Here is a 23,987-nt window from a genome sequence, read left to right as displayed (position 1 = left end):
TCGTAACGAAGACACGGACATTTAAGGAGTGATGTTAAATTGTGACACGTACCGCTCAGATTGAACAGAGTGCACTGGTAAACATGCATGAGTCATTGTATTTAATTTGTACGCCATATACAAACTAGCATCACAATAACCGATGATAAGTCCGTACAGATTTTATAGACTCTGTGCCTGGTATTTGTGTGCAGTTTATTCAGATAGCCTGTCTGGGAACTTTGCGTCCGACGTTGGGATGAACTGTGCATCTCACAGTGATGGGTCAAAGACCGGCAATAATATTCGTTTTGAAATCGTAGGAATAGTGTCACTTTCATCGTTACCGTTTGCCGCTGTTTATTGTGTGCTAAGTTACCATTGTAAAACGTTCATCAGTTGCACTGATTGTAAAATCTTCGAGAGTGTGTGTGCGGACATACTGGAATAAGTGTTTTGGTCACGATACTGTGAACAGACCGAGTATAAACTAAACATAGGGCAATCGCTCTTACCCATTTCCAATGAATTCACTTTTTTCCCAAGATAATTTTACAAATTTGAAACGAACGTAATACAGGAATCTTTTTGCGCTGTAGTGTTAAGAACTGAAAATAACACGAAGCAGCGACTGATCTGATATGCAGAACATATTTTGATTATCGTGTTCTTTAACGTTTCGAACAATCACAGTTCGAAATCTTGCCTTGTCATCACGCTAAGTAAAAGAGAAACATCTGTTTCTCTCGATTTAGATGTTCAAACTGCTAGAGGGTTAAATTCATCTTCTTCATACTCCCTAAGATTCCGAATAAATTGCAGATGTTAATAAAAATAATCAGTACAATCTGGTGACGATCAACACTCGATGGTGCGAAAAATAACAGTTATCGAAGGGCTGCGTAGGCTAAATTTCAAACTCAATGCCGGGACATATGCTTGATTGAGCGTTATTATCTTAGACGTAGGCTTGAACATCAAGTGTCAAGAACACAGACTCATGTTATGACAAAATGGAAGCAACGTTGAGCTATAATGGTTAGCCTGGTTGTCACTTTTCATCATTTTTAAACTTGAAGATAACAAGAAGTCACAACTCGGTAATGGGAATCAAACTAAATACCGATGTGACAAAACTTGTCAATATCGTATTCTTTGATGATAATGATGTTGGGGTAGAAGAGACCCGTGTTCACTGCAGATAATGTGGGTCAAAACATACAAAACATAGTTTGTTCTGGAGACAAACACGAACGGCACTCGATATCGCAGTCCATACATATTTGTGACGTCACTGGGCTTAACGAGAGAGACCCATCACTGGCTGATATATCACCACGTTCAAGATACATCTAAAGACATGACATGCGCAGACCATGTTAGTTTCAAATGTTCCATTTCGAAAAAAGTTTACGGATAAATAAAGTTAAATGAGAATGGGAAACTCGAAATAGCTTAACATACCGATGTGCCGTCAACTTGATAGTAATGAAACGTGGGCAAAATGTATTTGCTTCAAGTCAAGAAGCGTACATAAAGGACTGTATTTCAACTCAGTTGTGATATATTCGACGAAAAGAACGAAATCGCTAACCTTCAACATCACTGTTTCTAAAACAACACTATTTCACTTATATGGTTCGTCATCTTGAAACATGGGCCCCCAAACTGCGATTGTGCCAACATAACCCGTACATAGGAAACTTTAGATGAAAAGGAGGGGGTAACAGTCATATCCACGATAAACAATAAAGACTTGCTATTGGAGCTAATATTTGCCCCGACAAACTTAAAACTTTGACTGACAGCAACGAATATTACTTATTCTTCGGAACTTATGATGATATACATTAAGACCGTTTTGAATTCATCGTATATCTGAAGAAGGTACAATGTATTTCGTTCAACTTAACACAAACTGGCAAAAAAGGGCGACTTTTGAAAGTGATCTTGAAAATGTTGTGAAATAGGGGAATGGGTTCATTGATAAGGTTCAAATAGAAACTCAATCCCTTTAGATTTCAACTTTGAACAGACTAGTCTATCAAAACGCTGACTTTGCTTCTCTGTAAAATGGTTCTTCCACTCGCCGACCATTCCTCTCCTGAAGACGCTTTCATCAATTGTGTAAACGACGCTGTCGGAATGTGTTGCTTTGACAACGCGTTTGACATCCGATGCGGAGAGAGGTCGCTCCAGGAAGTCGGACAGGGTTTGAACGATTTCTTGGCGTTTGCTCACCATCTCTTCGTACGTCACGTGCAAGACGTTCTCATCGGGACCGTGATTCCACCACTCCGTGACGCTTGTTATCCATGGCCCGTACACCACGCGACCTTGGGAAAAATTATTAACGAAATCTTCCCAGGACATAATCTTCCCAGGTGACGTCATAGGTATATGGGACCGCTCGAGAAAGTAGCAGTTGACGCAGACGTCTTTGGGATTCCTTGTCACGTGAATTAACTTGCAAGAATTCTCTTCTCTTGCCGCAGACGGTAGTAGGTCATACGGTAGACGGGTTTTCAACAGTCGATGGGTGGCCCCCGACAACGTTGGGTCTTCTATAAATTTTTTCTTCGCCATTCCAACGACACCCTCAGTGTGTATTTGACTCACGGTCCATTCGATCATCGGCACAACGGTTCTGTTGTGAACTTCAACGAGTCCCCAGTCACCGTACATTTCCCGCAGAATTCTTGTCATCCAGGTCGTTCCCGATTTCGGAAATCCGGCGACGATTACATCGTTCTTCGTCAGATGGAAATTTTCCAGTTCGTTGTCTATGATCCGGTCTTCTTCCATGTAGGGCGGCAAAAGGTAACCCTTGTAACACATATATGCATCGCCAAGACTTCCGAACTCGGCTTCGTCTTTCTTGTCCCGAGGCAATTTCTCCGCCGCCATGACACTCTGAAATTATTAGGATTTTCAACTCCGATGTTGTCGCTGCATCAACAACACATACTACTGATAAGCTTGCAAACATTTAGTTCGAATGCTCGCCTTTTATTATAGTGCGATATCATTAAGGTATGTTTAACTCTTGACCTCTCGCTAAATACGTCTCACTGCTTTGTTCTCGAACAGCCGTCGTCACTTATATTGTCAAACTCCGTTATGTAGGCCTCCTGTCCCTTGTCATTTTCGGTAGCATATATATCACTCTCGGTCTCAGTCAGTACGTGTTGGCATGTATCCAACAGGGACTGAATGTGATATTTTGTATGTTCAGAAAACATTTGCACATGTACACAGTCTAGCGGCATTTTTCATAAAGAGTAAATATATGCATAAGCAAAATTTGCAATTTATGCATGTTTTACCGTTTAAGATATCTGTATTTTTTATGCTTGACACACGTATACTAGTAAGTATATTTATACACACATTCTCTTTGTACAGCCATCCCGGTCGGAGTCATATCAAAAATGCAAATGACTTTTATGTAAATGAGACATTGATGACACTCATACTTTGTCGGATAAAGCGACGAGATTCTGGAATGGCAGCAAAACAGATCATGTCTTATCTCTTTTATCATGGTAATAAACTCTTATTCCTGATGTTCGCTTTCCTAATAAAGCCGGGCCACTGTTTGAAAGCCATTTGCAGAAATCTTCTCAGGCTTCGCCGTTAGCAGAAATATACAAATTGCTGTCACTGGCGAAATCAACAAACTTGTCAGAGCACTGAGAATCTGGGTACTACACAGGTGTATCTCAAAGAAGGCCCTTAACTCTGTATATTTAACTTAAATCACATCACATATCTTTTGATTTCAATCGTTTGCAAAACCGTACTAATGACAGCACAATAAGAACTTTAATCTGTGATAAGACCTCGGAAGCAAAATGTGGTCTGGCACAGTAATTGGAAGATTTCTAAAACGTTTTTGGCACATATTAAGTGAAGTGTAAAGACACGTGACGCGATCTGCGCATGGTCAAAAAGAAAGATAAGATGCTGTTTTATTGGTGTCTACATCTAGTACCAAACGGGGCGACCTCTGTGCAGCCCTACAACACAGATGTTCAGAGCGCGTCCATAAACACTTTACAACTGTACATAAACTTATGGTGAATAATCGAGGATAGAAGGTTCAAGTAGATAGCCAACATTAAATGAAAACGGTTTAGAAATTGTAAGCAGTCAAACATTTGCGGGTTCAGTTGCCTATGGAACATTAATGTTCCTTAGCACTCTAGCCAGTGTCTATCCCGAGGTAAAATATTGTACAAAGTATCGACAGCGACATGTCATTTGCGAAAAATTGAATTAAGATTATCGAAATAGATATTTCTGCGACATTAGCAAAAATGCAGACCAGCTATCGTTGCACTACTTGTAGATCTATCGAAAATGTTATAGAACTCCCTAATTTACGGTATGTTTAGTTATCACAAATGGAAAAAACTATCAGTACAGTCTCCGCTGTAGACTAGTACATAAGCTAGTGCATTTCACGACTCCAAGTTCACATAATTTAAAGGCGCAATCCTCAACGCCAGGTTCTCGCATAAGTACTTGTTGACATTGAGTATTTACATGGTGTTAGTCCTTAATTGTTTCCCAGTAAATTTGTTATCAAGTTGATCAATTTGCTTTTAGATAAAGCTGATAAATCGCCCCTTTAAAGACAATCGCCGACAAGTCAAGTACCTATTCTCCATTTCGAACTCAAAAGTGCTTTGTTTTGACTTCGAAACATGAGTTCAACGCGATGGTAGACTGTCATTAAAACTCTAATAGAATATTTCGATATCACACAAAAATGTGGTTGACAATGTGACTATTCGTGAACAATTCTCATCAATCAAAAATATTAGACCCTTAAAGAAATGTCGGCACCCCACAGAAGAAGAGAGATGATAAAGTCATGAACTGTATTAGAAAGCCTAGCAAAAGAAGTGATCACTCTACGTTCATTCGACTGAGTTCTTTCTTTTTTATCTCATCGGAGCGTCAGTGGTTTACAATGCTTCAAACATCGCTCTGTTTATCGCTCCAGTTTTAATGCAGTTTTGTAGGTGAAGCAAAACTTATTACAGAAGCTGTATGTATGTATGTATGTATGTATGTATGTATGTATATATGTATGTATGTATGTATGTATGTATGTATGTATGTATGTATGTATGTATGTATGTATGTATGTATGTATGAATGTATGTTGTATGTATGTATGTATGTATGTATGTATCTATATCTATCTATCTATCTATCTAAAAATTCTCTCTTGTATTATCTATAATCTATCTATCTCTCTATCTATGTATCTTTTATGTATGTATGTATGTATGTATGTATGTATGTATGTATGTATGTATGTATGTATGTATGTATGTATGTATGTATGTATGTATGTATGTATGTATGTATGTATGTATGTATGTATGTATGTATGTATGTATGTATGTATGTATGTTTGTATCTATGTATCTATGTATTTATGTATGTATCTATGTAGGTTTCTAGGTATGTGGTAGGAAGGTAGGTGAGTGACGCGGTGCGTTCATTGATCGATAAACTGACATGTGAAGAATGGCATCGTGGTAAAACTCGCCACCCTAAGAGGCTGACGTCAGTGAATTCACTGACATATAATATTATCGCTGTGACGTGTGACACAAAAGAAGCCCTCTTTTCTAAGTGTTCACAAATTTAGCACAACTATACTCTTACAGCTTGTATTCATAACCCGCAAAAGAGCAAGATTATTTCTCAGAAATTAATATTGTAAGAAATAATTTCACGCAGGAAATAGGTGGTCTCGCAACACCAACGCAGTAAAGCTCATTTCCCTGGTAAAACTCCCACAACATGTTTTTAATTTAAAAAAAAGAAATAAAAATGTGAAAAACGTCTGAATGTGTTTTAAAGTTTTCAATTGCAAATATTTGAACAAAATATCTTCTTTCAAGCTGGAATATATCAGAGTGAGGTCTCACTAAACTCGTGTCATGGCAAATTTAAAGAAATCAAGAATAATACCCATTTTACATTTCTATCAAATGGAAAGACACGTCAGACCTAGTGGTATTTATTCAGTCAACAAATAGGCTTGTGTTCATACTGAAGCTAGATTTTGCATTGTAACAAATCGTGGTTTGAAAGCATGATATGATATTGATATTGTTATCTAAAGGTAATATCATACTTCAATACTAAGCCACTGCAGCAAATAAGTCATTTACTACGTTTTCAAAATATATATTGCTTTACAGCTGTGAATAAAAACGCAATGACATAAAAAAATCAGCTCTTTCTGGCGAAGCAATTTCTTTTAAATTAGGAGAAATTATTTAAACTTAATCGAAGTCATGTTTATTGAAATCAGTTGCCTCAGTTGTAACTCAGTGGAATGGCTTGTGCTGTGTACAGTTCAATGGGCGGCCATTTAAGGTAGTATACGCTTCGAAAGTGAAAGACTTAAATTTTTGCTCAAACTTTCCTCAAAGAAACTTTCAACCATTCTCTTTCAAAATCACGAATAAAAATCGGGGGTCGCCGTGCAAAGTTCGGTACTAGAGAAACAAATTACCCAAGATTTACCGATGTTTGAAATTCAAAATGGCCGCCATCCCTGTGTTAACTCTACGGAGAAAAATCGATTTTCGATTTTCAAAAAACTAAGAGGATGCATTGTTTTCTTACACCAAGAGATTTAAAATGAGCCCACAAGTGGTTGATCAGACAAGATTTGTAGAAGTTTGAGAGTCTGAATATCTGTTCCCGAGGCGCGTTCTAACTTAATCATCAAACTTACTGGGCAAAGAGGGTTTATTTTCCATCAAAGAACACTTATTCTTCTGTGTTAAGGAAACAAACACCAAAGGAAAACGCCAAAGCAGGACACACAGTAAAGCTAGTATCTAGCAAATCGCAGCTTGATTTTTTAAAAGACAGTACCAATGGTGATGGCATGGACATATGGACGTCCGTCGTCGTCTTACGTCCACTGTCCGTCGTCCGTACGCGTCATTATCCGTCAACTTTTGGCAATCAAAGCTTCTAAAACAGCCAGTCTCGTCACTTACTTTTATATTTGGTACTCTGGTTCTTAGGTGTGACTTAAATCCGATTTGTCCAAATTGTGATAAAATGCGCAATCCAATTTGGCCCGTCGTCAGTTTGTCGGGACAAACCCATTCAGTTTTGTTCAAATGATGATAAAATTTGCAAATGCAAGTTCGTTGGTCTATTTTTTCTAATTTCTGGTCAAAACATGGCTTTCTCTATGCAACTGGTCAAACAGCCTTGAATATCAAGATGCAGTATCTTAGGAATTCTATCTCTTATGAAGATGTGATAAAATTAGCATAACCATTGTATATTTAAAGTTTTGACGATATTTTTTCTCTTTTTTGGCTCAGTTTTCTTCAATATTTTGTCACTAAAATTGCTCAGCCAATATCAATCACATTTGATTTACACATTGCAAAGGATGACCCTATTTAATTTTATTTTAATAGTGATGAAATTTGCAAATGTTTATTGTTTTGATAAGATTCACACATTTGGTCATAACATTGTCTTTGTGCCTGTCATTATCAATAAATTAACATAGAATTTACATATTCAAATTTGTTTAATTTTTTTATATATTTTGCTCAATTTTCTTTCAATAAATGCTTGTCTGAAACTGATTGTCCAATACCAAACAAATTTCGTTTATAACTTTTCACGAATGACATTCAGTTATCTTTTAAATGAAAATGAAATCTGCAAATACTAATGTTTTTGACTAATCTTTTTTGTCAGAACTGCTTTACATCGCTTATCTCGGAGGTTTGAAATTCAAATTCTTAATTTCTCTGGATACATAATTAATGTTATGATAACAATCACATCCTTATCATCTGTCATTAGAATATACAAAGTTGTGCATTTCTTCTGTACAAGTTTTAGCTTATATAGTTCGCTATAAGGGACCGTGGAAAGTTAAAACACGCGCATGGTAAACGCAAATTCTACGTTAAGATGGAGAGGGGGGGCGTGTTGGCTGTATTTCGATTAGCCTGTGCAAGAATCTCACTACATCGCGACATCTCGCTATATAAAAGGATTTTAAATAGCCAAATATCGCGCTATATTGTTTGGCGTATACAAAGCCAGTGCGGCACCGGCGCCCCACAAGTATTCGTTGGACGTATGGTTAAGTGAACCTGTAAAATAACGTAACAATCATTTTGGATACACTGTCTCAATTCATTTCACTCTAATGGTTGTGTCATTGTCGAGTTGGCGCTGAACATGGATTGATTCTAGAGGGGGTATGAGGGTGGTGGAAGTTTGTTGCAATTTTACATGGCGACGTAATTACCGATTGTAGGTATGCTGATGCAGAATGAGGCTTTGTTGGATTTTCGCACTTCCAAGCTTACGTTAAAGAGGGAGCCTCCCTTTAAAAGGACGCCAAGTTATGGCGGCGTTCATTGTGTAAGTGGACACCAAACAGGCAACACGCAGGCACGCGCTCCAGAAAATGCAACATTTTAGTTTTCCCCGGCCGCAACAACACAGACAGACTGCCAAGCGGTCAGCTCGAAGTTGCTCGAACTCTGTGGTTATATTCAAAGTCTAACGCGACTGGAAGACAATTTTTTAGGAAATTCAAGCGTTTGTGGTAGGGAATCAATGACCGTTGGTGATTTGAACCATGTAGGTAGCTTCCTACCTCCATGTTTGAACCGATTTGAGGCCAACCGCAATCAGTTGCGTTTACCATGCGCATGTATTAATTATCGACGGCCCCTAAGCGAATATCACAATTAGTAGCCTGCACTACATTACATATCACAATGCATATCTATATGAAGTGTCAAAGGAATGGGCAGTTTTCCCCTAGTCATGTCTTCTTTGAATGTAATTTAGGGTTGGTATGCTGTGATTCTTTTGTTTTTTTAATAATTTTTTTACTTTCATAAAAAGTTACAGCGGGTCTATTTCGGCTGCCAGGTCGCTTGTGATCCACAACACCATTTTGACTGCCCAAAATGCATGGGTCCACTGTCAATGAGAAGAGCCCTGGTCTAAGGTACTGTTCAGTCGGCCTGTCTTACAACATAAACGGAGATGAGAATTGTCAATTAAGCATGCTTTCTAAGTGTCTAAGTCACATTTTGTAAATAACGTCATTATCACTGTGGCTACAATACTTCGGGTCAATGTACCTACGGTGATTTCCAGACCATTGACCCTAGCAGGACAAAACGTTCCACCGACCTCGCCCGGTACCAGACGAGCACTTCCGCTCACCAAATCGAGTGTATTTCCGTCGATTCCTGGTAAAGACACATTCATACCAGATGAAAGACTCTGCTTATCATCTGTTCCTTTATATGGTGAAAGAAATTCAATGTCTATATCAATTATAGCTGACATGTGCCATACCCTTCTTAATTAAGAGTATAAACACACGTTTTTGTTCCTATTCACACCCTTTTTGGGCGTTTACATGTAGTTACGATGGCTCGCGGTGGACTGGAAGAAAACAAGGACAAGTTCACCTGAAATCGTAGGCTCGTTTATTTTTTTACGCACAGTACACTTTGGATGTCACTTGATTTTTAAAAAATCCCCCATTTATACATTTTTTAATAATAAATACTTCTCTTTCGCATTGGATAATGTCATTAAAAGGGCCAGCAACAGTAACTTTTGTTGATTTCTTCACCGCTTTTGTATTGTTTGTCAATTTCAAATTCTTGTTCTGCCGTATCTAGGTTGTCATGTCAACACACGTGCATCGCCTGTACATGTTGAATGCACAGTTATTATTTACATTAGAATTCTTGTCAATACAGAAGTTGACTCGTCAACATTAACAGTGTAGCCTACCTTGAGTACAGGCTGAGTTGACAAACTGAATACTATTTACCTCAACACTCTTCGGAGAGTAGAACAAGAAACTGCAGGCAAAGTTAACGTTAACAACAAAAATAGCAAAAAATCACCAAAAGTTAAAGCAAATTGCCACTTGAGTTTTGATCCTTTTGTAGTGGGTAAAATGAAATGCGTGATGTCATTATAATATTTCTGAACCGAACAAATATCTGTGATTTGCCGAAAATAATAAAGTACAACACAAAGTATAGTTTATACTTTTATTCATGAACCTCTTCCCGAGACATAGTATACTATGTAATTAGATTATGGAGAAGTGCGCAGTCTCAGGAGAATTGTCAACGCAAAGTGTATATAGTCACCATTGCTCTCATTTGTAATCAAATTTTAGTGTTAAATTGGTTTTAAATGGAAATGCTGCCTGTTGCGCCGTGGTGATACTGGTCATTTCAACATGTCATGATTGTATATGACGCAAACTAGCAAAAATTTCAACAAGGTCATCAAACTTGACTTCAGCAGTGGCGCGATGGTGGGTTTCATGAAATTTTATCGTTTTCTACGGGGTCCATCATTTACATGTGTGATTGGGATGGGGCTGGTGCTATTTTGATAGAAGAACCAGGCGGCTTTCCCGGCCTACGCCTACTACAATAACTGAACACTCCCTGAACGACCCACATGCCTTTCATTAATTGATCGATTACGTTGTGAAAGTGAAATTTACACGAGGGAATTCCAGCTAATACTAACGTATCGTTTCCCTGCCTTGGAAACTTTTCATAAGTTATCGAGTGGACTAACTCGTCAGTAACTTTCTGTATTGTCAATATGGGGAATACTTCACAAAATGTGTTGTTACGTCCAGAATGAATAACCTCTTTTACAGAGTTCACCATTATCATGTCGCGAAGCGGCGACAGATTGCGATTTAGCTTCTTAAGATAAAAAATTTGGAGTATTGAATTTTGAACAGATAACCTATACTATGTACACACAAATGAATTTAACTCTATTTCGTCATGATAAAGAAGAGCGACATAGGCATGTTTTTTTTTAATCAAAGTAAAGAGCAACTTCTCTCAGAAAGCAATAAGTGAAAGTGGATACTGCTTTCAATGAATACTTAGAAGAAACTGATACTGAAGCTTGGATACTCAACCCGAAAATAACTTCTCTGCCGTAGTGTGAATTTTCCTGTGCCTCAAAAGTGTAAAAAGGCTTCAGTGTTCTTACAATAAACCCCTAGAGACCTCACAAGGCTTTCCAGTCTGCAACTAAAAAGTTTGCCCGTCATATCTCACAATAGAATTGCCAGAATGAAATAGAAGATGAAACAAAATGTTCGCCTCTGGTTTAGAAATTGAGTTTCGATGAACGCATGCGCAGACTAAATCTCATCGAACCATATGTAAATTTCATAGAACTTTCTTACCTCATGATATTTGTAAATGTGTTTAGCGTTATGCTTCGACTTTTATGGCCAATAGAAAGTAACCTCACAACCTCCATATAATTCAATATTGTCACGTGACTGCCGGTGACGCCACCCGATCATATAATAGGGAGGGATTCAGCTCATACGGCAGTATAACTGAATTGGTATCTTTCGCGAGTAGACTACTATTGCACAACGTACAGAACTGACAAGAAGATGGCCTTGGCTATGACGACCGTTGGACTTCGTGTTTTTACACTGGCTCTATATCTGCACCTGTTTTCCGCTATTCATGGAGCAAAAGGCAAGTATCTGCAGTTACATTATCGCATTCTCGCGAGCCAGAGCACCTCTTAACGGGTAGCGCTGAACTGTTGCCGTAAAGAGGCGCGTAGTTTACGACGATGCATTATCGTTCAAAAATTACGATGTCCTCTGGTGCTATGTTGTTGCCTACTCACAGAACTTTCAACGTAGATTTACATCTTCATCCATGAAACCCGTCTTGTCTTGTCTTGTCTTGTTTTGTTTTGTGTAATTTATATTTTTCCTTCTAAAAATTACTGCGTGAATATTAACAGTTATTTACAGCTAGTTTTGATTTAAGACAGCAAATATCTCGACGGGTTATTAAGATTACGATGAAGCGGTTCTTGCTGTCTGGAATAATACTTTATCATGATAAAATTGTACTCTGGCCAGACTGATAACGTAAAGATTACCAAATAGTTCATCTACCTCTTGGCAGCGAACTTGTACAATTCTTCTCTCTACCCCCTCATAGTCTTGTATCATTTCTCCACGGATGATCTGTTCTGTGACTGAGAGCGAAGGCCTTATCTTACAACCCTGCATACTATCTGTTTAGAAGGTTTACTGTTCTGCTGCAATGACATTGTTCTTCCAAAAGCAGCTCTTTTCGCATGTATTTGTGGTAGATGTTTTGTTAAAGCACGCCTGGGGGAAGATATAAAATCGGAGACATTGCATAATAGTTGCAACCAGCTTTTTCAGCCCGTGGGATGGTGTTTACATCCGCCTCGAATACAAAAGTTTCTTTCGACTAAACGACCGTAATGTAAGAAATGCCCTTCCGGGATGGAGATTCATAAGGCGTGTTAAAAATAAACGGATGGAACACTCTATACACGCGTAAATATCAGCTCGTTGTGCATTGTGTCAAAACAAAGAAACGGACTTATCACAATACAGTAACTCGAGGTCAAGTTGCACGGGTCATTAGACTGGCGGAGATTGTGCACGGATTTTAAAAACAACCGCACGCATAACCGCTATCACTCGAGAGTGGACGTCTTTATGACGCCATAAATACACCCCGAAAACGTTTAAGTGTTTCGCATCGCCAACTTAGTATATTGTGAAATCCACGCCCTGTTATATGTGTCGTCAGCGGCCGCGTCACCGCACTGCCAGGATGTGTCGTCCATTCTATCCAGAAAGCCACATTATTTTGTTTATGCACTGACGCTCAGTTTTTATGAAAACATCAACGAAATTGTCGTCAAACGAATCATCACGTGAACCATAAGCGTTGGGCTTGTATTGCAATATCGTCTTACACAACGATCGCCTTTGTGTGTCATCGCAAGCAAAACTGGTAACTGTTACATTACTTTATTGAGGAAATGTATCGACGTTTACTTGACTATTTAATGTTTCTTGTGATCATTTGCAAATATCAAATATATTCGTCAGTCACTTTTCCACGAGATGCTAAAAAGGCGAAACACACTCGGCACTTTGTTGTTGTTGTCTCTACAATACTCCCTAGCACTGACTCTTAAAACCTTAACCCTTTGAGCGCCAAAGTCAATTTTTGTCACCTTTACAGCAATATCGTCTTACACAACGATCGCCTCTGTGTGTCATCGCAAGCAAAACTGGCAACTGTTACATTACTTTATTGAGGAAATGTATCGACGTTTACTTGACTATTTAATGTTTCTTGTGATCATTTGCAAATATCAAATATATTCGTCAGTCACTTTTCCACGAGATGCTAAAAAGGCGAAACACACTCGGCACTTTGTTGTTGTTGTCTCTACAATACTCCCTAGCACTGACTCTTAAAACCTTAACCCTTTGAGCGCCAAAAGTCAATTTTTGTCACCTTTACAGAATATACCTCAGTCAATTTTTTTTTTTAGATTTTTTGCCAAAATTTTGATAAAGAACTGTAGCCAAGGAAAGGTGATTTCCATTTGGTTCAAAATTATCAAAATAATTACATAAAAATTCATAAAATTTGGTAAAATGTTGCACTAAAATTTTGGAAGGGAAAAAGTTACAGCGCTCAAAAGGTTAAACAGAGTTGAGCGAATCTGTCAATACCGCTCATAAAATAATAATATGCTTCAATCTTGTTTTGGAATAAATGTCTGTAGTCGTGACGTCACCGAGTGAAAATTGTTTCCCAACTCGTACGATTGCGCGTTATTATGTACAAAATAAGATGATCAAAATATGAATAATAATTCCAATAATTTCTGTCATAATTCTTTGTCCGTTATTACAGTGTTCCGTGGAAAGTAATGTTACAATCAATTTACTGTCAAGTATATTCTTACAGTATTAATTACTTTATTGTAGACGATCGTATTGATATAGCAGATGTTAGTGGGCGCTATGTGGAGCTGCAGTGTCCCAGGGGAGATCATAGGGTCGACCCGGATTGGACGAAAGACGACCTGTCGATTTTCGTATCCAAAGCCCACACCGAGAGTCGACTGTTCCATTTGCATAGTGGAAATCTGTTATTGGTCGATACAAAAGAGTCTGATAGTGGGACATACACGTGTACCCGTGTCAACGGAGAATCGAAACACAACGATGTGGACATTCAGAATTCAGCTTTGGAAGGTAAAGGGCGTCCTCTTTTCATCAATGACCTAGCATATGACCCAATTTCAATATCATCGTTAAACGTACAGACACACTGCAGTGAACGGTGACCATAAAACTTTTAATGTAAATGATCCTTAATATATCAAATTTCGTCCCATAGAAATAAAGTGCTGAACAAGAATAGTCTGGAACCAGATACTGATATTCGACCTCATTTCAATAAATCATGTTGGACAGGCTCGCTCATCATGGGAAATGAATGAATGGGGCAAGCACGTTTCTATTACCGGCTGGAGTATTAGCAAAATTGCTTTACTCAATCATGATCGTCATTATGACATGCCTTGAAAAGTCAATAAACCACAAACAGTCAAAGTTTTCACTCATTTATTTATTTATTTATTAATATATTTATTTATTTATTTATTTATTTATTTATTTATAAACAACTACATACACGTAAAACGTGTCCTGAATACATGTTATCTGCTTCGTATTGAAAAAAGTGTTGCTATCAAATCATGAGAAAAGCCGTCCAAAAGTTTCTATCAGTTCTTCTTGATTGTCGATACATCGTGACATTTTATCCCTAGATGTATGCGGAATTCAGACTCTAGCACCGATCAGAAGCCGGATTTTTGGCGGGGAAGGGTCCCGCAAAGGAGAGTGGCCCTGGATGGCCATGATTCGAAGAATGGACACCGGCGAAATTTGCGGGGGGAGCTTGATGAATCACTACTGGGTGGTGACGTCAGCTCTGTGCGTCCACTCATTCTCCCTGACGCCTGGCAATACCAAAGTACACCTGGGGAAGATAAACAGGCAAGTTGGCGAAAGTGGCGAAGTGGTGGTGGACGTGGAGAAAATTGTGGTTTATCCGGAATACGATCGGCAAACTATTGACGGCGATGTCGCCCTCATACGGCTGAAGACCATAGTTCAGTTCAATGAGGCCATCTCTCCAAGTAAGTCGAAGAGATATAAAATCAACATTTAGAGATTGAACTCGTGATGTTACTAACAACTTACCCGGTAATACATTAGAGTACAAAAACTTTAAGCCCTCTTTCCGCCAAGAAATTATTTCATAACCGGGCAATCTCCTGAGGGTCTTCGTGTGACTGCTAGGCACGATGCATGTTTCGACAGGTAAACGTGCGCAACTCGTGGTTCAATTGCAGTTCACCCTAGGCAATTGTGTTAGTTTGCAGCTGGGCTTTAACATAGGCTGGTTGACATGACAAATTATGGCTACCAACAGAGTTATTCACCCAGTGAGTCGGTATATAAAAGTTAATAAACGGAGGATTCTAGTTTCTTGTCTTCGGACCCGCGCGCTGGAGTTATTGTTCGACGGAAAAGATTTATCGTTCACGGCACCGGAAATTTGACGTTATCACATGTCGAAAGTTATTATTTCTCGGAATATCGGAAATTGACGCTTATTATAACATCGCTATAAATAAGCGCCAGTTTTCGCATTACGTTACATTGTGTTCGAATTCGTGTCCGGTCTGACGTCAAGCGCCCTCAGGCAACTACTGTACTCTGTCACAGTGAAACGAAATAGCGCTGATGGAGTTTCAAAGAAAACTCTTCAGTATCGAATACAGGGATATAAGTATTTCTATCATGGTTGACGCACGTATAATTTTCCATTCAAATTTCGGGTTTAATCAGAGACGTAGGCTGGTAGTTTCCCCACAGTCAATATGTAAACTTATGTTAAGGTAGCGGTAAAGGCTAGAGCGTCAGGTATAAAAGTAGTCAACATTCTCTGTGGAATAAAAAAAACTAGACATTTGGGGTCATAGGCATTGCAGAGTTATAGCCCGTTGAAACTTTTGAAAAACTGACCATATAAGAGGAAGTTGGAGAGTCCTTAGTGTATTAACTATGGTAGAGGTCCCCCAGCTTTTAAAAAAATGTTTGAAAAGGGAAAGTCATTTTTTACTGTTTTTCAGGAAAGTTTGACAAGGCAGTGCTTGCATTCAGAATGCGTTACTGCTATTGTAAATGCATTTTTAGATTCTTTGAGTGTCAAAGAGGTGTCAAAAGTGAGATTTACCAAAAAGACTGCTCTGCGACTTCAAAAGAGGGGTGCATATATGGCTTGTTTTCAACATTTTTGACAGAATAACAGTTTTCCTACATAATTTTACACCAATTTAATCCAACCTTTGAAATGAGATATGGACATGGAATTTTTACAGCCTATTAACAAGGTTACAGATAAGATTTGTACGGCATATTTGAAGTACTTTTTGAAAAATCACATTTCGAAATTTGAAAGAATTTTTAATAATTTTTTGATATGTACACCCATGTAAAATCACAAAAAACAAATTTTATTTACAAATCCTGCCGTACAAATCTTACAATTAATAGTGTCAACATATTTATAACTAATTTGGTAATATAAATACTATCCAATTATTAAATTCAAATATGTAAAAAATATGAAAAATTAAATTTTAATATTGATTGGTGTCATATTTCAAAATCATGGCTACAAATATACAATTTTTATATTCTTTGGAGAAAGTATTAACTAAGGGAGTTATCCTGAAAATTTGAACTAAATATCTTGATTCTAACACTTGAAACTTGACATTAACTCTGAGAAAAGAATTGGTGCAAAAATAGCCTTTACCGCTACCTTAATTACACAAATCCTCGCTAGGCTATAGGTTCTGCCTCTCCCCCACCCCACCCCGGGTAATATGGTCAGGCTACGGTCCTGTCATCGATGATTCATTGTCCAATACCAGACCTTTTCTGGTATGTAGTAACATCATATTTCTTGTTAGACTGCTATATATTGTAATCATTAATCTTCAGGAAATATTACAAATTGAAGCTACTGTTTATGAAAGTCGAGTCACTGATCTATATGACGTGAACAGATGATGTTACTGCATCTGTTCACTTACAATCAATACCCAGACAACATACGCTATTTTCTCTGTCTGTCTGTCTGTCTGTCTGTCTGTCTGTCTGTCTGTCTGTCTGTCTGTCTCTCTCTCTCTCTATATATATATATATCTACTTTATCTATCTATCTATCTATCTATCTATCTATCTATCTATCTATCTATCTATCTATCTATCTATCTATCTATCTGCATCATAGTGGAAGGATAAACACATCAAGTATGGTATTTTATTCTCAGTTACTTAGTTACTTACTCATTTATCTAATTATTTTTCCATGTTCACAAAGTCTGTTTACCGCCCGTGAAAACTGCAGAAAAAATGATCGAAGACCGCAAAGCAGGGTGGGCCACAGGTTGGGGTAGAACGGAATCACACCCTTTCTCCTCGGATTTGCGAAAGGTAAGACGGAGCACCGAAGTGCGCCCCCAATAAGCTTAAGGTAGAAATATCTTGGAGACAGGAATTCACACACTAATAAACTGTTTGCAATGTCTTCGTTGATCTGCTACTCGTGTGGATTCATTTGAAAGCGTATACTGCAAGTTGGGTTTTCGCCATCTTGTTTTTGAGATAATCGACAATATGTAGTTGGTCAGGACTTTTGATAATGGCTGTTTCTTCCCCTTCTCTAGGCAAAGAATTGGTACCATAATACGAATGTGCAGCTATGTTACTGTTATAGTATCTTTGAGTCTAAAAATATGTCTCTGATTCGAGGATATGTAAATTGCCTTATCCTGTGCGGTGAATCTAATTGGTTAAAAGTTTAATTTAAAATGTAAAAAGATCTATCAGAGAAACCAATATCAAAGTGGGAAACTTAAGTCCCATTTCGTTTGAAAAATAATGTTTACAATGTAAATTTATCATAATATTGTCACTTCTTGAACACGTAATGGAATTAGGCAATGACTGTTTCACATGACCATGAACATTTTTTCTCAGACGTGCCTTTTCCTTTGTTGACAGGTCAAGCTTAAGGTAACTCGTCAGTCGACGTGTGTATCAAGTCACGATGAACATCTCATCACCTCCAACATGTTTTGCGCAGACTCAGATAACTATGGAAGAGATACGTGCAGGGGTGATGGCGGTGGTCCTTTCGTGCGTCAGGTAAGTACTAGTATATAATTTTCGATCACAGTTCATACTGTATGTTACAGCATGTCTTAGTATCAACAAAGTACATATATTGCAGTGGTAATCATTTTACCTGGAAAATGCTTAACTCAAAGTATATGTAGCATAGTGTGACAAGGTTTTCTTATTAGCAGGAGGAATCCATTGGCAAATAATCTTAGAAATTTTTCCTGTCCGTGATTCTTCCTGAGACTGAAAAAGAATGATGGGCATGCCTTTTCCATAGAGCAATCAACAAAAATGTTGTCATTGTTGTTGTTTTTGTTGTTGTTGTTGTTCTTCTTCTTCTTCTTGTTGTGGTGGGTGTAATGGTGGTTGCTGCTGCTGCTGTTGTTGCTGCAGGTTGGTTGCTTATAGCATTATAATATATCTGTAGATGTTCACCGACATTTTTTGACGGTAGCTCTTTCCCATTTCAGATTGGCACTCGATGGTACCTACTTGGTATAATTAGCTGGGGATTGGACTGTGCTAGCACCAAACCCAGTGTCTTCACCAGGGTAGATAAATTTCACGACTGGATCAAAGAAGTTCAAAGGAGTGCATTTTCATGCCATGACGGTAGGAATATCCATGAATTTTACTTTACATGGGAAAGAGTGTGTTTGTAGTGTGATGAGATAGTCACGGATATCCGTACAATGCTCTAATCCTGCCAAATATTACATCAACTGAAGACGCGATCTAAAGTTCGGTGCCAAAACAACGCCACAACAGTCTGGATTCTTAATTACTTCGTTTTACAGTAAAATGTCGCTCTGATGACAATTTAAGATTTATTTTCGATACCTTAGGCTAAAGTAGAATTTGTGTGATTTCTGCTTATTATTTCCCATTTTGACCTAGCAAAATTATTTCACACGTTTCAGATTGTTATAATTTTAAAATCCGATAACTTCTTCTAGCTAATGACATACCAATAGCCAGGCATCTTTCCCTGACAGTGGCTGTAATCTGTGAATGTTTTTCTGTGGCGATTTTTACGCTTTTTTCATTTTTTTTTAAATAGCTAGTCCAACGGAGACAACTGTCGGAGAGATCATCACATCGCCGATAAGTTCAGGTAATGAAAGGTCACCCTTCTACACTTGACAATATTTTGAAATTATAACACAATTGAAGTAAATTCCACTGAAAGATGAGTCATTTCGTAAGAGTCTTTTTCGTGTTTAGATCGTCTCTTATCCTTTCGTTGTGTCATTTTATTCTACCCATTGAGTAGGTATATCTGACATTGCAGAATTCTGTGTGCCACAATTCGTCTCTGATACTCAGAACAATTCATATGCACAACGTAAGGTACATAGTCTGAACAATTCGTGTGTAACTATGTGACTTGCACGCATGCAGAAGATATCGTTGTAAACATGGTTTTAACGCTGTTGTTTTCTTACACCATCTTGGTAGATGAATGTGGCTGGATTGACAATGGAAAGTCTACCCCGGACAACTGGCCATGGATGGTTCAAATCGTCCGCCAGAATTCACGTTACGCCTATCCGTCGATGTGCAACGGTGTGCTGATTAACAAGTCCTGGATTGTGTCCCTGGCTTCGTGTTTGCAAGTGTGGATTCCAGACCAGCTCAAAGTGAAATTCACTGACCTGGCATCTCCCCAAGATAATGCCAGGGAATACACGGTGGAGAGAACACAAGTTCACCCTGACTATAATGAATTAACACGTGAGAATGACGTGGTCTTATTGAAGCTCGTTGAATCGGTGGAGCACACAGATTCTATTAAACCAGGTAGACTATACTGATATACTGTACCTATATTTAAGCAACAAACCACACCCAGCGACGGTACGTGCACGAACGATAGCGAGTGCATATATGAAGTGAGCTGGTCAAAATCGAGTTGCTAAAGCGGTTTATTGCTAATATATAATAATATTAATTTGAAATTCTGGCGTTAAAGGGAATTTTTCTCTAGCTGAGAGCTCGTTCCTGTTTCAACCTTGCTATATTGCGAATATAGCACGATTATTTTCACGTGTCGACCAATCAGATCACAGTATTTGCGCCATCAATATACTGGTATGATATAATTACAGTCGCTGCACGTTGTGACAAACGAATCAACTCGCCAGTATTGTCACCTTCAGAATGTCCTTAAATGAAAAAGATTGCAGTAATACCGCATTAACCATAGACAATCATGATAAAACTTAAGTTCTGACCACAATTTGATAACTTATCCCTCCCAACAGCCTGCCTATTGCAACCCAATATTTCCGCTGATGAACTGGAGAACGAAGCCCAGGGTTTCGTAACCGGGGTTGGAAATGTCCACTCCTTAGAGCAACCAATCGACGATACAGTACAAACGGTACGTGGTATATGGCGCATTGTTGCCCATTGCTTGTATAAATACATCCTAGGTAAATTCAAAATATTTATCAACGTGCAATGAATAGCTTACGATAAAAAAGATCCCAAACCGTTTTCGTGTGTCATTGTGACGATATATGACAGGAACGCATGTATATCCCTCACCTTGTTCGGTTTTCTTGACTTACATCACGATCGCTTTCACACTTTAACTTCAGTCGTAAGTGACGCCATTGCACTCATTTAAATAGAAGCTGCCAAGAGTTGATAATTGTTGACCATGTATATCTTGTGAAGTTCTTAAAGCTTGACTGTAACAGTTCGGTGTGCATACATGTACAAAAGCAAGTAAATTCTGCTATTTTCACAGATACCATTCGCCGTGAACACCACTGAGAGCTGTAACAGGATATTTTATGGTGGAGTGACTGAAAGTATGTTCTGTGCCAAAACTACGTCAGCGACAGACGACGCGTGTGGCGGATTCCGTGGATCACCAATGGTTACACAGGTACATTCCATTGTTACTCCAATACAATAATTGTCCGTACCCAATATTTACCGATATCTGAAATTAACATGTTAACTCTATTGGAAAAAAACCCAAATAAATTAGACCAAAACAGTATTGTAAAAGTTTAAGAGTGCGAAAATCTGCCCCCCCCCCACCCCACCCCGCATTCTACCCCAATGTGCATGAAGGCGTTCATGCACATTAACAGATATTGTTGAAACAAAACATTTCTGCATGAACACAGAGCGAAGGATTGTAGTGAGACCAAATAAAAAAAGCATGTGTTTCCGGTTAAATTAGGGTGGGTAAATAGGAGGATTCTTTTTTTAGTTTCATTTTTGTCGGCTGAAATCCATGAAATAGGGTAAACTTTAGATTATTTACCCGACAATCTTTGAAAGTGTGGAAAAATGTCTTGTGTCGGCGGGCTTCCGTTACCGGAAACACACATTATTTCATTTTTATTTGGCCTGCTCAAATTGATAAATACCGTTTGTGTGTAAATCTTTTGACAAGGATGATGTTTGTCTAGATTTTGTTATGACTTCCGTTTAACCCGATATAATCAAGACGTTTCTCACGTCCTTTATCTTCAGATCTCCGGCCGATGGTTTGCGCTGGGACTGGTAAGCTGGGGACACATGTGTGGCGTCTATCCTGTCGTTTTCTCCAAACTGCACACCTATCACGAGTGGATGGCTGGCGTTGTGTCAGAACCCTGAACGCTTTTTAGGCCTCCGCTATATATAGTGAGATGTTATGTTTAGACATGTGTATGAGATATTAAGAGATTGTTTCTGTGGCAGTGACCGCATGTACAGCTGTATCAGCACTCTGCAATCTTCTTCGAAATGTATTGGTCCTATTTTCTATTGGTTTATATAGACTTTAAGTCTGAACTGAAAGAAACAATAACAACAACAACAACAACAACAACAACAACAATAATAATAACAATAGTCTCAAATATATATTGAAGTGCCATCGTCTCCGTAACCTTAAGTCCATATATCTGCATGAATAGCTACGAAAATGATATATTGAAGTAAATTAGCCTTGTTAGTTTTTAAGGTGCTCATAGCTTAATGGAATGCCACAAGTAAATGTGGGGTTTATTCCATATCTGTAGCTTTTTATGTCTGTCTACAGGGACATTTTTCATCAAACTATTGCTTGGAATCAAATTCGAGGTTTTCAAATTATTGTCGGTTTTTTTTTTTAAGTTTTGATATTACACGGACCTCTAGCATATCATGTCTTTTTCGTTTTGTCCATTTTCTCGTCTACAACGTTGTTATTCTTGTGTACATTTCCTTACTTATCCTTACACCATCACCGAGAATGGAAAGTCTGCGGTATGCACCAACTAACAGCACTCCTTTATGACTGTACCTTGTATTTAGATTTTGCAGGCCACTAACATGAAGCTTGGCCATAAATACTTCATAACTATAGACGCCGATCATAGGACGATAAAGTTTGCATTTAAAAATGTATAATAGCTGAAGATTATAAAAGTTTTGTGCCCAATGAAAAGATATTTAAGATATTTATATGTGATGTATTTTGAAATAGGAGTATACGTGTTTTACATTTAACCAATGGGCAATTATTATTTTAAGTTTAGTTATGATTTGAAAGTGTTTACAGTCAATCTACATGATTCCTTTGAAAAATGTAACTTTCACATTACGACAATAAAACTCGATCGACTGCGTTCCACTCTGTTGAGTCTCATAGCGTACTTCCCAGAATCAAGAATCTCCTCAAGACTGGCATCGACCAGTGATAACAGTCCACGAGTCAGCAAAGCCTCTGATGTATCAAAATGTTAGCTCATCAGGGAATCGTAGCAAAGACAAAAAAGCTCATAATTTCTTTAGACCTACAGTATTGCCCCTTCCAAGATATTTTGAAGTGCGAAAATCCGTTAAATTGCTCAAACAGGTTTTGTTAAGTTTTAACTGCAAAGCATTTAAAATCTGATCGGTCAATGAGAATCGTGCACAGTTCGTGCGATTTTGCTCACCACAGAGCGAAACTCCTTCCAATACGCGACGAATTTCGTTTACACAACATTAAGTAGTTCCGTCTCAGGTTTTCAATGAAGACGTTCAAATGAATGTAATTTGGCTTGTTCCATAATAAGCCATGAAATTCACAGTCACAGAAAATAACTTCTTCGAAAAGACAAACATTATCAGTATGAAGTGAAATTCGATTAGATAATGGGGACTTTCTTTCACATTAAGAACAAGTGTGTAGTTCCGAGAACGCCGGATGTTTCTCAGACTGAAAGATCCGTCGCTTGAGGACGCTCTCTACGCCCCCACCCTTCTCGAGCTGAGGCTCTTCATCAGTCTAGATGTTTCTATGAAGACTACATTAATCTCAGTGAACGTTTGTCTATGATTCCAATGTTTCCACTGTGTGCCGGCTACAGGTTATCCCAGAATGATGTTTAACACGTTTTCTATAGTACATACAGCACATGTCATGCAATTGGTAGGCATTTATCTGTACTCCAGGTGTTTCTAAATTTATGTGTATTAGGCAAAAGGATTGAGCTATTTTCACCAGATCCTTATCAAGATTGACTGATTGTGAAAACAGCTTGTCACTTCCTTTAGGAAATAAAACATAAGAGTGCATATGCTGCTTTAAAGAATGCATGATGAAATTCAGATGCATTTTCGTTGTGACAAAACTCTTGAATGTACGTACTTTATTGCAGTCGCGCACGCGAGAGAGGGGGATCCTTGACAGACAGATATATACACATAGAGAGACAGAGACGGAGATACAGAGCCAGACAGAACAGAGATATGCAGAACTAGTGAATGAAGAGAAAGACAGGGACATAGAGAAACAAACAAACAGACGTACATACAGACAGAAAGACGGAAAGACAGAGACAGACGGAGAGACATG

At 38.3% G+C, this 23,987-nt stretch overlaps 2 protein-coding genes across 2 annotated transcripts; one reads left to right on the top strand and one right to left on the bottom strand.

The window, feature by feature from the left end:
• Positions 1 to 1,959: 1,959 nt before the first annotated feature.
• LOC139138006 (sulfotransferase 1B1-like) lies at positions 1,960 to 2,886 on the bottom strand. The gene has a single exon (XM_070706225.1). The coding sequence runs from the start codon at positions 2,884 to 2,886 to the stop codon at positions 1,960 to 1,962; it is 927 nt and encodes a 308-aa protein (XP_070562326.1).
• Positions 2,471 to 22,778, top strand: LOC139138749 (transmembrane protease serine 9-like). The gene is made up of 12 exons (XM_070707261.1): positions 2,471 to 3,012; positions 11,394 to 11,570; positions 13,877 to 14,146; positions 14,725 to 15,096; positions 17,355 to 17,467; positions 18,038 to 18,181; positions 18,628 to 18,769; positions 19,218 to 19,271; positions 19,616 to 19,957; positions 20,422 to 20,540; positions 20,913 to 21,053; positions 21,653 to 22,778. The coding sequence occupies exons 2-12, from the start codon at positions 11,483 to 11,485 to the stop codon at positions 21,776 to 21,778; spliced, it is 1,911 nt and encodes a 636-aa protein (XP_070563362.1). The 5' UTR covers positions 2,471 to 3,012; positions 11,394 to 11,482; the 3' UTR covers positions 21,779 to 22,778.
• Positions 22,779 to 23,987: the final 1,209 nt, after the last annotated feature.

This window comes from Ptychodera flava, chromosome 8, assembly GCF_041260155.1.
Source record: "Ptychodera flava strain L36383 chromosome 8, AS_Pfla_20210202, whole genome shotgun sequence".
Classification (NCBI taxonomy): domain Eukaryota; kingdom Metazoa; phylum Hemichordata; class Enteropneusta; family Ptychoderidae; genus Ptychodera; species Ptychodera flava.
The sequence above is the reverse complement of the archived record's forward strand: the minus strand, read 5'-3'. Positions and strand labels throughout refer to the sequence as shown.